At 66.2% G+C, this 15,133-nt stretch overlaps 3 protein-coding genes across 6 annotated transcripts in view; 2 read left to right on the top strand and 1 right to left on the bottom strand.

Moving 5' to 3' along the window:
• Positions 1-3,042, top strand: part of NOS1AP (nitric oxide synthase 1 adaptor protein) — a 112,775-nt gene extending 109,733 nt beyond the window's left edge. For both annotated transcript variants that reach the window (XM_008153086.3, XM_008153085.3), the window contains exons 9-10: positions 1,583-1,748; positions 2,671-3,042. In XM_008153086.3, the coding sequence (XP_008151308.2) occupies positions 1,583-1,748; positions 2,671-3,032 (528 nt within the window). In that variant the 3' untranslated portion in view covers positions 3,033-3,042. The remainder of the gene's footprint in view (positions 1-1,582; positions 1,749-2,670) is intronic.
• A 3,113-nt stretch (positions 3,043-6,155) lies between these two features.
• On the bottom strand, positions 6,156-8,021 carry SPATA46 (spermatogenesis associated 46). 3 transcript variants are annotated; one of them, XM_028127787.2, is made up of 3 exons: positions 7,875-8,021; positions 7,295-7,423; positions 6,156-6,728 (listed from the first exon to the last, which is right to left on the bottom strand). In XM_028127787.2, exons 1-3 carry the CDS (start codon positions 7,975-7,977, stop codon positions 6,229-6,231), a joined length of 732 nt encoding a protein of 243 aa, XP_027983588.2. In that variant the 5' UTR covers positions 7,978-8,021; the 3' UTR covers positions 6,156-6,228. The 3 variants fall into 3 exon arrangements, with proteins under 3 accessions (XP_027983588.2, XP_008151382.2, XP_027983589.1); XM_008153160.3 differs by having other exon boundaries at positions 7,319-7,423; XM_028127788.2 differs by lacking the exon at positions 7,295-7,423.
• A 3,760-nt stretch (positions 8,022-11,781) lies between these two features.
• Positions 11,782-12,752, top strand: C22H1orf226 (chromosome 22 C1orf226 homolog). The gene is made up of 2 exons (XM_008153161.3): positions 11,782-12,065; positions 12,296-12,752. Exons 1-2 carry the CDS (start codon positions 11,782-11,784, stop codon positions 12,750-12,752), a joined length of 741 nt encoding a protein of 246 aa, XP_008151383.2.
• Positions 12,753-15,133: the final 2,381 nt, after the last annotated feature.

The following is a 15,133-nucleotide window of genomic DNA, read 5'->3' as shown; positions in this document are numbered from 1 at the left end:
GTGTGCTGGTGGGCAGCGGCTCCGCTCCGGTTCCAGACAGGCAGCTGCGTGTTCGTGCCCCAGGGCTGGGGACCCCTGGGTGTCCCCGCGTTTGCAGAGCCGCGGTGCTCACTTCACCCTGTGCGCTGTGCCCGCCGGAGCTCGGCCACCTGCAGAAGAAGCTGCTTTTTTCCGTGCCGGGCACTGGCCACGACCACCTGGGGGTGGGGTCAGAGGCCGGCTGAACCGCTAGGCAGCCCTCTGGGCGGGGAGATGGAGATGGAGACTGAGGTGCAGGGGGAAGTGAGTCGCCTGCGGGAGCAGAGGGAGCCAGCGGGCCGCTGCTGGCCGGCTCTCCGTGCTGGGATGTCCAGGTGCAGGGAGCCCCCGGTGCGGGCTCGGTGTGCAGGATTATCTGCTCTGGGCACTGGAAGTTGAGTCTCACGCTTCCGTTTCCTCCTGAAGAGCCTAGAGACTGTCTGCTCAGCAGGCCCCTCTGTAAGCCACTTGCAGGTGGAGTCCTCCTGTCCCTCCCGCAGCCCGTCCTGTTCCTCAGGACCAGCAGGTTTGGGGACTTGGGCGAAATACCTCTGTGCCTCCATTGGCGAGGGAGACAAAGCCTTACAGGCCCCGCCCAGTGTCCGCCCTGACCCGGCTCACGGGCGTCAGCGGAGGCCTTGGGGACGGCAGGTTTGCTTCAGAGGCCCCGGCCTCCCACTTGCCCCAGCCCCTCCTGGGACAGAGGCCCCTTGTGGGAGCCATGAATGGAAAGTGGCTGCTGATGTCCTTAGTGGCTCCACTTAGAAGCAAGGTCAACCGCAAGGTCATGGCTGAAATCTGCAGGAGCGAGGGCGGCCACCCACTCAGAAAGGGTCTGCGTGCTGCCCTGGGGACAGGCCGTGGCTGCTGGCCCTCGTTCAGATTGGATGACGGGGGTGGGGGGTGGGGGTAGGGGGGCTTCTGTCTTTACTCTTGGAGAAACGTGGGTTTTTCTGGCTCAAACTACTCTTCAGAAACGCAGAGCCTTCCCGCCGCTCCTCCGACCCCTTCCCACTGCCCTCGCGCCCCGCCCCCCGTGCGGGTCTTCCTCTGCACCCTGCCCACGGCTGCCACGTCCACGAGCCCCCGCAGCGACCCCTTCATGCCCTTCTCGGCACAAGGTCACCTGTGTGAGCACCCTCCTGCCTGGGCTCCATTTCCTCGGGGTCCTTCGCTCAGGGTGTCCCACCCCGAGCTCTCCAAGAGCCACCCGGGACTCGCAGGAGCCGGCCCGGTCCTGGGGCCATAGACATAGAAGGGATGGGCGGTCAGGGGACGGAGCTGACACCACAGACGTGAAGACACACTTGGTTGGGGCACCTCACAGTTTCGAAAGGGCCGCGGGGGCTTCAGTTTCTCGGTGTGTTTGGGTGTGACTGCTGTGAGCTGGAGGTCAGTGTGTTGGTTCTTGGAAACATCCGGATTACAAGCCCAGATGCCGCTTCATCTTGGGTCGAATGTGGAGGTCATGTCTGGTCCCTGCGAGCGCCCCGAGTTTGCATTCACGTCTTGTCTTCTCAGCCCCTCTCTTCTCCACCCCTCTCTTCTCTGCTTCCTGCTGCAGGTTCACTTGCTGAAGGACCAGCTGGCGGCGGAGGCAGCGGCGAGGCTGGAGGCGCAGGCCCGCGTGCACCAGCTCCTGCTGCAGAACAGGGACGCCCTGCAGCACGTGTCCCTGCTGGTCAGGCAGGTGCAGGAGCTGGAGCTGAAGCTGTCAGGACAGAGCACCAGTAAGTCAGGGCCCGTCTGCGGCCCCTCGCCGCCCTGGGCTGGGGCACCACACGCTCTTTCCCAAAAGCTCTTGGCGGTGCCGAGAGCTTGGCATTCCAGCAGAAACCCGAGGTCCACACGGGACCGGCACGCGCAGGGCCCGACGGGTCCCGGCTGCTCCAGCCCAGTGCCCAGGCTGTCCGTCACCATCACCAGCACGATCCCTGCCTCCCGGGCCCTCGGCGCGCCACCCAGGCTTCCCCCCGACACACCGCCGACACACACGCTCGGTGGACAGGCCTGGCTGGGCGCGGCTCGCTGGTCTGCCTGGCTTTCCCTCGCGAGCACCGAGAGAGGCGGAGGCGCCGCTGGGCGGTGCTGTGCTGCTGGGCGGCAGGTGCCTGGCACCTGGCCTCTGTGCCCAGCTGTCTCCAGGCCAGACCGGGAGGCGCGGCTCCACGCCGCCCTTGAGCCCCTGGGGCTGACTGTGCTCCGTGTGTGTGCAACTCGGAGATGAGGAGGTGGCTCCGGCAGTTTGAGGACGAGAGGTGTGGAACCAGGGTCAAACCCGGGTCTAATTACAAAACTAGTGCTTTTCCTGTGACCCCAAGGTTCCCCCGACTGCCCGTGGCTTCCCTGGAAACATGCCTCCCAGGCCCCGCCTGCGATGGGGCCGCAGGGGCCGAGGGCTGGGCTGTTTGTGCAGCCCAGAGCCCTGGACAGGCTCCCCTGCACGTCCCCACCTGGGAGCCTCGGGATTTTTACTTTTGTCCCTTGAGTCCCCCACCCCCCACGGTGGTTAGTCTGATCCCAGCCCTCCCCCCGTTCCCCGTCACCTACCCCCGTCTGCACCACATCCCAGGGCTCCTCCCCTGCAGCCTGGCGTTGGCTGTGGGTGGGACGGGCTGGGGACGTGCCCTGACCCTCCCCCTCTGTCCGCAGCGGGCTCCCAGGACAGCCTGCTGGAGATCACCTTCCGCCCCGGAGCCCTGCCCGTGCTCTGCGACCCCGCGACCCCCACTCCAGAGGACCTGCCTTCGCCGCCCCTGGGCGCCGGCCCGGCCCTGCCTGCGGGCAGCCCCTTAGGTAGGCGCGACTGCTTGGTGAAGCTGGAGTGCTTCCGGCTCCCCGGGGTGCGGGGCCCCCCGCTGGGCGGCCTGGAGCTGCTCCGCTTCCGGGAGTCGGGCATCGCCTCCGAGTACGAGTCCACCACGGACGAGAGCGAGGAGGAGCCGCCGCGCCTGCTGCACGTGCGGCAGCGCCGGGAGCCGGGCGACAGCCTGGAGGACACGGTCGCCGTGTAGGGACGGCGGTGGGCCCGGGCCAGTAGCCGGTGTGCTCTGTTTCAGAGCATTGGTTTTGCTCCAGAGGGTGAAGCGGAAGCCATTGGAGTCCCCGAGGGGAGCGGCTACCCTCCCAGGGCGGCTGCGGGCTTTGGGACGGTCCCGAGGGCCCGCAGGCTCCTCGCCGTGTCTGTGAGGCCCGAGACGAGCTGGCCTCCACGTGATCCGATGGGAGGGAGGCGCGCACCCTAGGGCCGTGAGTCTGGGCGCCAGGGATGCCGCTGCCTCACGGCCTCGGGGAGCAGGTCCCCTGCAGACGGTGGCGGCTGAGCTTGGGCGTGACGGCGGGAGAGTCGGAGGGCTGCTCCCGGACGCTGTTCTCTGCGCCAGCGTGTTTCCCAGCAGACAGTGTGGCCTCGGTCAGGCCCTGCCGTGGGGGCAGGGGACAGCCTCCGCTGCCACATCCCCCTTCTGCCCACGCCCCCCAAGTGAGCCGTCCACCAGAGCCCTCGCCCACCCCCCGCTGTCCCTCCACTGGGCAGTGGTGGGCGGTTCTCACTGCAGAATGCCCACCAAAGGCTGGTAGCTGACATGCTACGTCCAGGGTCCGGAATCACTGCCACTTGTCAAGACCCTGCCTCGTGTCCGTGGGCCGGGCCTCGAGCGCCCCCAGCAGTCCTCTCGCCTGAGCCGCCTGGGCCTCGCCCGCGCGGGACTGCTGGCCGCCGGGCAGGGGGACAGGCTCCTGTGCTGCCCGAGGGCCGGTCAGTGCGGATGGGGTCCTGAACCCTGACGTGTCAGAGGCGGCTGGACCATCCAGGCGAGATGCACCTGTCAGCCTGTGGGGCACCGCCTGTCGGCAGGGTGTGCGTGTGCGTGTGCGTGTGCAGTGTGCACGTGTGGGAGGGAGGGGTGCGTGTCGGCGTGTGAGAGTGACAGACAGGAGAGGACAGATGTCCAGCGTGTGCACCGGTCGAGAGGGTGGCCTGTGTGTTTGCTTCCTCTTCCGGTTCACAGTTCACCACTGGAGGTGGTGCGGACCTCGAGGGAGGCAGGGAGCAGGGGTGTGAGACCTGGCACCCGCGGGAGGACGGGGGCCACGGGGGCTCCGGGAGCGGGTCCTCTTCCGTCCCAGAGCTGAGCTCGGGGCAGGCCTGGCTCTGAGGCCAGGGGCGGGGTGACGAGGTGGCCGTTGGACGTGATGGGTGAGGAGGGGACAGTTTGTAAGAGGGCCCTGAGGAGCCGTGGAAGGGACAGCATTGGGGACACGGCTCCCTGGCCGCTGCTGGACCACCCACCCCTGCCCTCCGAATGCCTCTGGGACCCGAGGCCGCCCCGCCCTCCCCAGGATGAGGCGGCAGCACCGGGTGGAGCTGGGACCTGGGCGATCGAGGGCCGGGCCTGTCCTCCTCCCGCCCTGCCTCTCGCTCTGAGCCCGGCCTGCTCTCCATCCTGCTCTGCCCCGCGTGGAGGACGAGTGGACACGGGCACCGGCCTTGGCGTCCAGCCCACGAGGCCTGCAGTGCGGACAGACGGACAGCACCGCCCCGCAGGGCCCCACCAGCCCTCGCCGCCTGCTTCTCCCCGCTGGTCCCGTGCGGGGCTTCTCTTGCCACTCCTCCTGGCCCCCGCCCCCACGGCTGTGTGGGTGGCTGGGCCCGCGCTCCACACGTTTCTTCCTGTAAGTGCACTTACTCCGGGCCGCTGCGCACCTGCGGCTCCGCTAATAAACCTTCTTCCTTCTCAACGCTCTCCTGTCGTCCTCTGGCTCTGCTCCCGCCCTGCCCTGGCCTGTGACACTCCCCTGGCCGAGGTTCGAGGGGGAATTCACGTGACTCACAGTTGTGTGGACACGGACCGGCCTGCGTGCTCGCCCAGGTCAGCTTTGCTTCCCCAGGGGACCCGTGTCCCTGCCGGGCATGTCTGTCAGCGCGGGAGGGGTGTTGGCAGGTGGTGGGTGGCGCCGGGGACACGGTGTCTCACCTTTTCTGACTCAGCGTGGGGTGGAGGCAGCAGCCAGTTTGAGTGCTGGGGAAAGCGTGACGTCGGCTTTTGGAGGTAACACTAAGACCACCAGGCGACAGAAGCCCACTGGGTCCCTGACTAGATGTCTCGTGTGGGGTCGGGTGGGTTCTGAGTGGGTGCATCTTAGAGAGTCTGCTCCCTGGTCACGCCGGCTGCCCAGCGAGGACTGTGGAGGGCGGGCGGGCGGGAGGGGACAGCCGGCGGGAGGGACAGCGGGCGGGAGGGACAGCGGGACGAGACAGCGGGAAGGGACAGCGGGCGGGAGGGACAGCGGGAAGGGACAGCGGAAGGGACAGCGGGAAGGGACAGCGGAAGGGACAGCGGGCGGGAGGGACAGCCGGCGGGAGGGACAGTGGGCGGGAAGGGACAGCGGGAAGGGACAGCGGGCGGGAGGGACAGCGGGCGGGACAGTGGGTGGGAAGGGACAGCGGGAGTGACAGTGGGTGGGACAGCGGGCGGGAGGGACAGTGGGTGGGAAGGGACAGTGGGTGGGAGGGACAGCGGGAGGGACAGCGGGAGGGACAGTGGGTGGGAGGGACAGCGGGAGGGACAGTGGGTGGGAAGGGACAGCGGGAAGGGACAGCGGGAGGGACAGCGGGAGGGACAGCGGGCGGGAGGGACAGCGGGAGGGACAGCGGGCGGGCAAGTCGGCAGCCGAGAAGCCAGGCTTTAGTCGGCACTCGCAGCTGCGTGGAGGGCAGAGGCTTGTGGGGGGACTTGGTGGGGCCCAGGCCTGCAGGGAAGTCAGAGGCTCAGGGCGGCGGGTGGCCTGTGACGGGATCAAGCGCACCCCGTGGCGGGCACGGTGTGAGGAATGGGGACACTTCATTCTGAGACGCCCTGCAGAGCGGAGCGGCCGGGTGGGGCTCGCTGGGCACACCTTCTGCGTCCCAGGTCCCAGGAGGCCACACAGTGCGACCGCGGGGAGCCCCTGTCCTTAGGCCGAAACCCTGGACGGGCACCTCACTGAGAACTGCCATCTTAGCGGCTCTCCCCAAACCCGCGGTGGTGTCGAGTCGGGGTGTGGGCCTGGGGTTGCTAGGCAACTGGTAGCCAAACGGGATGGAACATGGATGGGACTGGACGGACAGCGGGCCGTGCCGGTGACCCAGACTCCACGGAGCTGTGCTAACGGGTTTATTGGCCTCTCCCTGGAGAGCAATGCGGCTCTGCTGCGGGCCGGGCCGCCCGGCTACTTGCGGGCCTGGCCGCCGCCCAACGGCAGCCTGTCTGCGGGCCGGGCCCAGAGCGCCTTGAGCTTGCTGTAGAAGACGCGGCAGCTGAAGCCCTCCCTGAAGCCGCACTTGATGTGGCTCTTGAGGGAGCACAGGGTGGGGTACATGCGGCAGCAGGCCGCGCACTTGAAGCCGTTGTGCTGGGCCGGCAGCCCCCGGGAGGCCCTCAGGATGTCCTGGGAGCTGATGTGGTCGGCGTCCCCGTGCCGGGCCTTGGCCTCGCGGGGGCTGGGGTTGTCGGGGGAGGAAGAGGACGAGCGCAGGCTGTCGGCCGCGTCCTCGGGGAGGCAGCTGTCGCCCCGGCCCTCGTCCCGCGGCAGCTCGGGGAAGCCGTGGGCCTCCCGGGGGCTCTCCTTGTCCACGCACACGAAGTAGCTGTAAGGGGAGAACCACGGCCGGTAGATGGTGCAGCTCCGCCTCGGCTGCTCCCCATTCTGGGGGTCCCCCAGCATGCAGTCTGCAAAGGAAAGAGCCGGGTCTGAGCCTGGGCGCAGGGCGGAGGCATGGGCAGCAGCAGGCGGGCGGGGGCCGCCCCATCTCCTGCTGGGAAGGGCGGTGTGATCGGTGGGTGGAGGCCTCCATCACCGCCCGGCAGCTCCCAGGTGCTCCTCTAGGGACAGACGGACGGACGGCGCAGCAGCCAGCCCTGGACCTCCAAAGGCCCTGTCTGCCACCAGGGTGAGACACCGCGGTCCCTGCCACAGCCCCGCAGGCAGCCCTGGGGAGGGGAGGAGAGGCCGGAGCCTGCACAGCCTGCATCTCTGGGAGGGAAGACCAGAGAGGAGACTGCATGGGGAAGGCAGCACCCGACCTGTCCCGGGGCTCACCTGGCGCCTGTCCCGGGGGCTTACCTGGCGCCCATGTCCGGGGGCTTACCTGGCGCCCATGTCCGGGGGCTCACCTGGCGCCCATCTCGGGGGCTCACCTGGCGCCCATCTCGGGGACTCACCTGGCGCCCACCCCAGGGGGCTCACCTGGCGCCCGTCCCGGGGGCTCACCTGGCGCCCACCCCAGGGGGCTCACCTGGCGCCCGTCCCAGGGGCTCACCTGGCGAGAGCACCACCCCTTGCCGCAGAGCGCTGCTTGGGTGCTGGGGCAGCGGGGCCTGCGCTGGGCTGGGTGCCTCCGGGGGGAACGCGGTCTTGGCAATGTCTGGGGACAGAGGAGATGCTCTTGGAGCTGAGCGAGAGTGGGCGTCCTCCTGGACCCACCGTGCCATATCTCCAGGCCCCCCTCGGGGCGCCGGCACCAAGTGGCAATGAAACAGTGGCCTCCTCTCCTGCCCTAGCGGGGTCTGGCCATGGGCCGTGTGGCTGTGGCGTGGCCCCTCCTGAGGACAGGAGGCGGCGGCTTCTATGGAAACATCTCCCCCACAGCAGAGGGTGCAGGGGACCCGCTGTCCATCACCTGGGTGGCACTGGGGCTTAGATCAGAAGCTCCCAGGACAGGGGCCCTGCTCCGTCTAGCCCAGGTGTCTCGGTGCCTGAGCCGGGGCCGCGGGTGTGGGGAGCGTGCCCTGTGCAGGTCCTATAGCTGACCTGGCAGAACCCTCCACTGAAGGCCTCAAACCCTGCATTTCTGTGGCCATCCTGGCAGGACCCACCTGGCAAGCTGGGACCTCGTGGGGACATGAGGTCAGGAAAGGTGCTCAGGGCCGAGGAGGAGACCCGGGGCCCCGAGATGCTGAGGAGCGAGAAGCTCTCCATACTCTGACTGTCGCCGGGCACGCGGTCACACGCCTGCCCCAGGAGGCTCCTGGGTTGTCCGGGCGACAAGCATTCTGAGCTCAGGTGACCTCACAAGCAGGCCCCAGCATTCCACCCGCGGCCGGCTCACCGCTCAGGGCCTGCGGCAAGGAGGACTAACCTTTCCAGAGACGTCCCGCCTGTGGCTCCTCGCAGCCGCCTTCATGGAGCGTCCCAGCGCCAGGGCCCGGCCCTCCGTGGGGCTGTCTGCGGGCCACTCTGCTCCTTCGTTCCGTGTGTGTCATGTCGCCCCAGCTCTGGGAGCCCCTGTCCTCTGAGATCCTCCCGGCTCTCCTCCGTCACCTGCTCCATCTCGGCCCGACCTCTGCCAGTGCTGTTCTGTTGTTTCAGTGTCTGGGTTTTCCCCAGTTTGGGTACATTTTCCCCATGTTCTTTGGAAATAATTCCAAACTTATAAAAAGTTGCAAAAGTAAAACTAGTACAAAGAACAAGCATAGGCCCTGTCCCCAGATTCTCCTATCGGTACCGGTCCCCCTGTTCTGTGGGTCCCCCGCCCGCCCTCTGTGTGCATAGCGCGCTCTCCTGAGCTGCTGGAAGGCGCTCGCCCACACAAAGCCGCTTTATGCGCTAATGCTCAGTGCCGTCTCCTCGGGAAGGGAGGGGTGGGTAAGTGGTGGTCCGTCTGTTTTTAGCCAACGGCTGGCTTACTCCACGCTGCTTGTTGCCAGCAGCCTGGTCCGTGGGGGCTGTGGAGGAGGGTCGGGGGGGCAGGGCCTCTTGCAGGTCAGCTGGAGACACCCCATTCTAGACAACTGTGAAGGGTGGCAACTCAGTGCGTACCGCGTTTCAGATCTCAAACGGGACACGTTTGTGCCAAGGAAGCTCGCCCACTCGGGGAGCAGCAGAGAGTGTGGGCGTGCCCGGGCCTCTGGCTGCCCGAGCTGCCATCCTGTCTGTGGTCGTGCTCGGAACCAACCGTCTGCAGGACTGTGCGCTTCTGTGAGCCTCACCAGGGCCTGGGAGCTGGTGGGATTGGAACTGGTGCCTGCACCGTGGCCGTGGCACCTGGGCCTGGGAGCCAGCCTGTCATCCCACTCCACCCTCAGCCTCGTGTGCTGGGCAAGCACCTGCCCTGGCTCCCCGCCCGCGTGTTAAGTCAGACAGCTGGCACAGACAGCCCTCCTGGTCTGGAATCTAGCAATTGCGTGTGGAAAAGAGACGGCCCGGTAATGAGCGATGCGCACGTGGCCGTAGGACGTGGCGGTTGACCTGCTGCCGCCGGCTGGGATCTGACCCTGGGTGCGAAGCAGCTGTGGGGCGGGCCAGCGCCTGCTGCTCGGGGGTTAAACACGGCTGTTCTGTTTCGTTGTTGAGGAGCTGGTGGGGAGCTGGCCCCAAGGTCTGCGATAGCTGTGGGGTCTCTGTCTCCTTACTCCGCCTCGGGGTGGCCCTGCTGGTGGCCCAGGCCAGAGGGGACACGCTCAGGTGGTCCGTCTGCATAAACTGTCTCTCTCTTGTTTGCTCCCCACCTGCTTTCTGAGCCCTTTCTCGGTCGCACAGGTAAGAGACCGTCTTTCTTATGAATCGCTGTCCCCGGACATAATGTGCATGTTGGGTGTTGGGAGGGCCACGGGGTCCCCTCGCCACCGTTTTCTGAACCACCAGCCTCTGCGAGGATGGGACAGAGTGAGGTCATCAGTGAGCCGGAGGGGGGGCCGTGCTTGCCCCTCACAGGTGTGGGGGGGAGCCCCAGGCCGAGCCCACGTTGGGGAGAAGGGCAGCTTCTCCAGCGGGACCCCAGGACCCCGCAGACACCCCGGGAGGTGCGGGCTTTGTAAGCTGAGAAAGGCTCGGAAACGTTCTGCATGTGTCTCAGCCCGCAGTGCAGCAGTTCTGAGTGGCATGTGAAAGCCCCATTCGGTGACACTAACGGCTGCCGTTTGCCAGGGCCTGTGCTGGGCATCACAGACAGTGAACCGCGCCAGGAGCTTGTCCCCGTGAGGAGTAGTGCGATCAGACAGGCTCCGAGGCTGTGGAGGGGCGTGCGGGGCAGTCTCAGTTCCCTGAGAGGGAGTCGTACAGGGAGGCAGGGCGCCTGGCCAAGGTCACTTCATGTTCCTGGGAGAGGGTTTTGAAAGGGGAACAACAGGCCCGCAGGCTGCAGAGCACTGCCGTGCTGTTAGCTGGTTGCTCGGCAACGCGCCGTCGGCAGCGGGGAGGGGAGGCCAGGAGCCAGGGGGCTCGCCCTCCCACGCTTGTGGCCCAGACACCTCCTCATTTGTGGAAGCAGTCTAATGCCTAGCCTCCCGGCCTTCTCTGCTAGTTTGCAGATTCCATGATTACGGAAAGTGACGGGGACGTGGGACGTGATAGGCAAATTACGCAAAAGAAAACAAGCCCCCCTCCTCAGGGAGGTCCGGAGGGGGAGGCCCTGTTTGGGCTGAGCTGGGAGCTCCTGACGGGGTCTCCACCCCACGCTCCCAGGGACGCCCTCATTGAGTCCCCACATGTCCCCACAGGTGCTTCTCCTGCACAGGGGTCAGGGGACGTTTCAGAGGTCAAGACTGTGCAGTCCATCCTGGAGGGAGGTCTCCACGCCTCTTCCCACAGGCGCCTCCTGCCGCCCAAAGACCCTTAAAATGCAGCTTCCCAGGTCACTGGTCAGGAGGGGTTGCTCGCTCAGAGTGCTCCCCACAGGACCCAGCAGCGCAGGCGGGGAGCGCTCAGCCCGAAGCCCAGCAGAGAAAAGTGCGCCCTCACCTCAGCCTGTCTGAGGACGGCCTGGCAAGGGCAGGCGGGTCGCAGGGGTGCTGACCCGACAGGAGCCTGGGCCAACCAGACCTCTCCGCCCCAGACTGAAGAACCCACGTCTGGCCGCCTGCAGTGTGAGCTGGGTGTGCAGGGGGCGAGGATGCCGCAGGCGTGTGGACAGCATGGCATGGAGGTCTAGCCACTCTCGTTACAAACTCGAGCTACATGCTTGGCCTCCACACTTTTCCATCTGCAAAATGGGTTCAGAATTAAACTCAACGTATTTATTGAGCACCTACTGTGTGCAAGACCCAGGCCCGCTGTTGAATACAGAGGTGAATGAGGCGTGGCCCCTGCCCTCTGAGTGGACTGCTAGCCAGAGGCCCTGAGGGAGGGACAGCACCGGGCAGGCGTGGGAGCTGGCAAAGCATCCTCCGAGAAAGCCCAGTTCTGGTTCCACCTCGGCTGTCACGGGCCGGGCGCCTCGGGCAGACAGCTCCTTACCTCGCCGGCTCTCCGGGGGATGCGTGAGGACGCGGTGAGCTGAGGCGCCTCCTCGCCCGCTTCGGGGAGCCTCTGCGGGGCTGGCCCACTGTCCCAGGTTCCACGCAGGGGGTCGGGGTCAGTGCTGACCTCCCGGGAAGTGTCCACGCCTGCCGCCTGCCCGTGCTGTCCGGGCCCGAGGCACGCGGCTCACACGTGCTCTCGGCAAGGAAAGAGCGCCTGCTCCGTGGCCTCATCCTGTTTCCTTCACTCCCAGGGGCTCGTGGCCCTGGCGAGGGGACAGCCGTGAGTCTGGGAGGCGGCTTCAAGGGGTGGGTTAGCCTTTTCCCGCTCCAGCCGTCACCGCTCACCTGGGCGGGGAGACCAGACTTTCCGGTCCCACGTCCCATCCAGGACCCGCACGGGGAGGTCCGGGGGTCTTGCTGGCCCTGTTTTGGATGTCCCTACATCCTTACACAGCCCCGGGCGTGGCGCGGGGCGGGACACGCCGACGCGGGGGTGCACGGCTCCGCTCACTCCCGCCTCTGTCTGTTCCCAGTGGGCCACAGCATGTTTGAGAATCCGAACGCGTCCCTCCCACCGAAGCCGCAGTCCAGCCACCCTGGGCCCCAGGTGTCCCGGTCGGGGCCCCTGGGGTCCGTGGAGCCGGGCGGGCCGGGCCTCTGGGTGGGCAGCAGCCAGCACCTCCGGAACCTGGGCAAAGCCATGGGAGCCAAGGTGAACGACCTCCTGCGGAGGAGGGAGCCCTGGGGCCTGGGCAGCGTGGGCGCCATGGAGGTCAACTGGACGGCCGAGGCCCAGCTGGCCGGCGCGCCCGGCGCGGAGGACGACGGGTGAGTGCCTCCCTCCCACCCCAGGGTCCTCACTGCACCGCTCTGACCTCTGACCTCTGAGCGAGGATGTCGTAGCCCGAAGCCGCTGTGCTGGAGCCGCTGAGCCCCACGCTGCGACAGGAGGGAGAGCGGGCGTGGTCCGGGCACGGGTGCTGCAGGGGGGCGGAGGGGGGCGAGCACACAGCCGGGCGGGGGCTCATCGGGCAGGTGCGTCACTGTCACCCCTGCAGGTCGGCCCTGCCAGAAGCCGTCCCTCGGCTGGACCCGCCGCCACCCACAACCCGGAAGCGAACGCCCCGGGCGCTGAAGACCACACAGGACATGCTGATCTCTGCCCAGCCCGTGCTGAGCAGCCTGGAGCGCTCCCCGCCCCCTGCGCAGCCCGGCCCGGCGGGGCCTCCACCGCCAGAGGCCACTGTGGATGGCGCCCTGCCCAACGGCGACGGCCAGGCGTCCCTGTCGGTGCCTGACCTGATCCACCCGGATGGCTCGGGCGAGCCCAGGCTGAAGGGCGCCCCGTGCAGGAGGGTCTCCCCGCCCGGCCCCACCGAGAGCAGCAGCCTCCAGCTTAGCCTCAGCCCTGGCCGCCCGGCTGAGCTGCCGCAGGACAGCAGCCCCTGCCCCGGGCCGCGGACCTGCAGCCTGGACAGCGAGGGGCCGCACCCCGACCTGCTGTCCTTTGAGTAGAGCCCCCTGCGGTCTCCTCCACCCTCACCCCAGCTCCACGGCCCCCCACCCGCTGCCCCCCACATCCCCAGCAGAGCCCCCAGGCAGGTGCAGGGCCTGGCCCCACATCCTAGGAAAAGGGCAGAGACGGGCCGGCCCTCACCTCATTCCTGTGGGCCCTGTGCTGCTGGCTGAGCCGGTGGACATAGCCGCTGGCCCCGGGGGGAGGACTGGGGGGTTCTCCCTGTCTGTGCCACACACACGTTGACCCCCATGTCCCACTCTCCTGCCTCGGGAATGGGGCTGGGTCAGGAACAATGGGTTTGGCTTGATGATGGACCAAGACCCGGAGACCCAGCCTCTGACCGCAGCTCTGCCAGGTCACTCCTGGTCCCAAGTCAGTGCAGGCTCCTGCTGTCCTGTCTCGGAGGAGGAAGCTTGCAGAGCTGTCCTGGGAATTTTCTAGAGATTTTATATTTATACTAGAGGCCCGGCGCATGAATTCGTGCACGGGTGGGGTCCCTCAGCCTGGCCGGTGATCGGGGCTGTTGGGGCCGTCTTGCCCAGTCCAGATTGGGGCAGCTGGCTGGGGGAGAGGCCGCAGGAGGTTGGCTGTGGGAGTGCACTGACCACCAGGGGGCAGCTCCTGTGTTGAGCATCTGCCCCCCTGGTGGTCAGTGCACGTCATAGCTACCGGCCGGTCATCCGGTCGTCAGGTCGTAATGGTCACTTAGGCTTTTATATAGAGATGTTTAGTAATTTTTCTGGTAGAGGACGATGATAATAAAATGATCTGTTTGGTTTTGCTGGTTTGGTCTTTCCTCCCAGGGAGCAGGGAGCAGTTGGTTTTCTGAATCTGAGGTGTCACCGAAAGCTTGGGATCCGTGTGCCTGAACAGGGGCACAAGGGGACCGAAGCCAGAGGCGGCGGCAGTGAGACCGCCAGCCTGGGGCCCAGAGAGGTGGTCCCCTAACTGGTCGCTGAGTGCGTGTCCCTCTCCCTGTCCTGTTTCAGGGTGTCAGCGTGACGTGCAGTAAGACCTGGGGAGGAGGGAGGAAGCAGGAGGCGGGGAGTGGCGGCGGGTTGTCCCAGCCGGCCAGTGACTCTCTTTAAATTGAACGTATTGGGTGACATTGGTGAATGACAAGTTCAGGAACGAGGTCATAATGTGACACCTGTCGACCATGTGCTCCTACCCACAGTCTAGTCTCCATCACCGTGTACTTGACCCTTCACCCTCTAGTCCTCCCCTCCCTCCCCTCCGTCCCCTCCCTCTCCTCCTCCCCCCTCCCTCTGGTGACCTCCCCGTCACGGTGCCTGAGTCGCCACCTGCAGTTTCATGTTTCACGTGTGAGTGAGGTCGCTTGGTTTTCGTCCTTTTCCGTCTGACCTCATTTATCGTGACGTTCTCGAGCTCCATCCATGCCGTCACAAATGACAGCCTCCCCCTTTCTCGTGGCTGCCAGGGTCCCTGTGGGCATGACCCTTCTCTGTCAGTCCTCCATCCAAGGACACTCGGGGTCTCCATGTCTTGGCCACTGTGAAGAATGCTGCAATGACCATGGGGGTGCACATATCTTTATGAATAAATGTTTTTCTATTTTTTGAGCAAACACCCAGAAGTGGGGTTGCTGGATCATGTGGTAGCTCTCTTCTTTTTCTTCTTGTTTTGTTAATCCTCACCTGAGGACATTTTCCCATTGATTTTAGATGGAGTGGAAGGGAAGGAGGGGAAGAGAGAGGGAGAAACAGCGATGTGAGAGAGACACATTGATTGGCTGCCTCCCGCACACACTCCTGACCGTGGCTGGAGATCAAAGCTGCAGCCCAGGTACATGCCCTTGACCAGGAATTGAACCCAAGACCCTGTGTTGCACATGCTGACGCTCTGACCCCTGAGCGCACCGGCCAGGGCGATAGCTCTAGTCTTCATTTTTGAGGAAACTCCACACAGTTTCCCGCCAGCAGTGCCGAGGGCACCTGCCCGCCCGCGGCTCGCCAGCTCGTGCTGTGGGATGCCAGCCATTCTGGCAGGTGCGATGCAGCTGTGATCGGCACCTCCCTGACTCCCTGCCCTCTCCCACCCAGGAGGGCTCTGTGCGCCAGGCAGACACTCTGCAGGGAGGGGCAGAGCGGCCAGGACGCTCGGTCGTCATCAGCGTGTCAGTGGGACCCAGAACTCACCTGGTGTGCCCTCACCCAGCGAGCCTGGCACGGGGCAGAGCTGGCCTGAGGGACTCCCAGCTGAGAACTGACCAGGCCTTTTGCCTACTCTACAGGAGAAAGGCGGGGAGCAGCAGAATGGGGGCGTGGGCTCTGCCACTGAGTCCCAGGGGTCCCTGGCTCCACCCAGAAGCGTCTCAGCACCATCACTGACCGCACAGCAGGGGCCTCCAGCACTG

Source organism: Eptesicus fuscus, chromosome 22 (genome assembly GCF_027574615.1).
Source record: "Eptesicus fuscus isolate TK198812 chromosome 22, DD_ASM_mEF_20220401, whole genome shotgun sequence".
NCBI classification, from domain to species: domain Eukaryota; kingdom Metazoa; phylum Chordata; class Mammalia; order Chiroptera; family Vespertilionidae; genus Eptesicus; species Eptesicus fuscus.
Note: the sequence above shows the minus strand (reverse complement) of the source record. Positions and strands in the feature narration are given on the sequence as shown.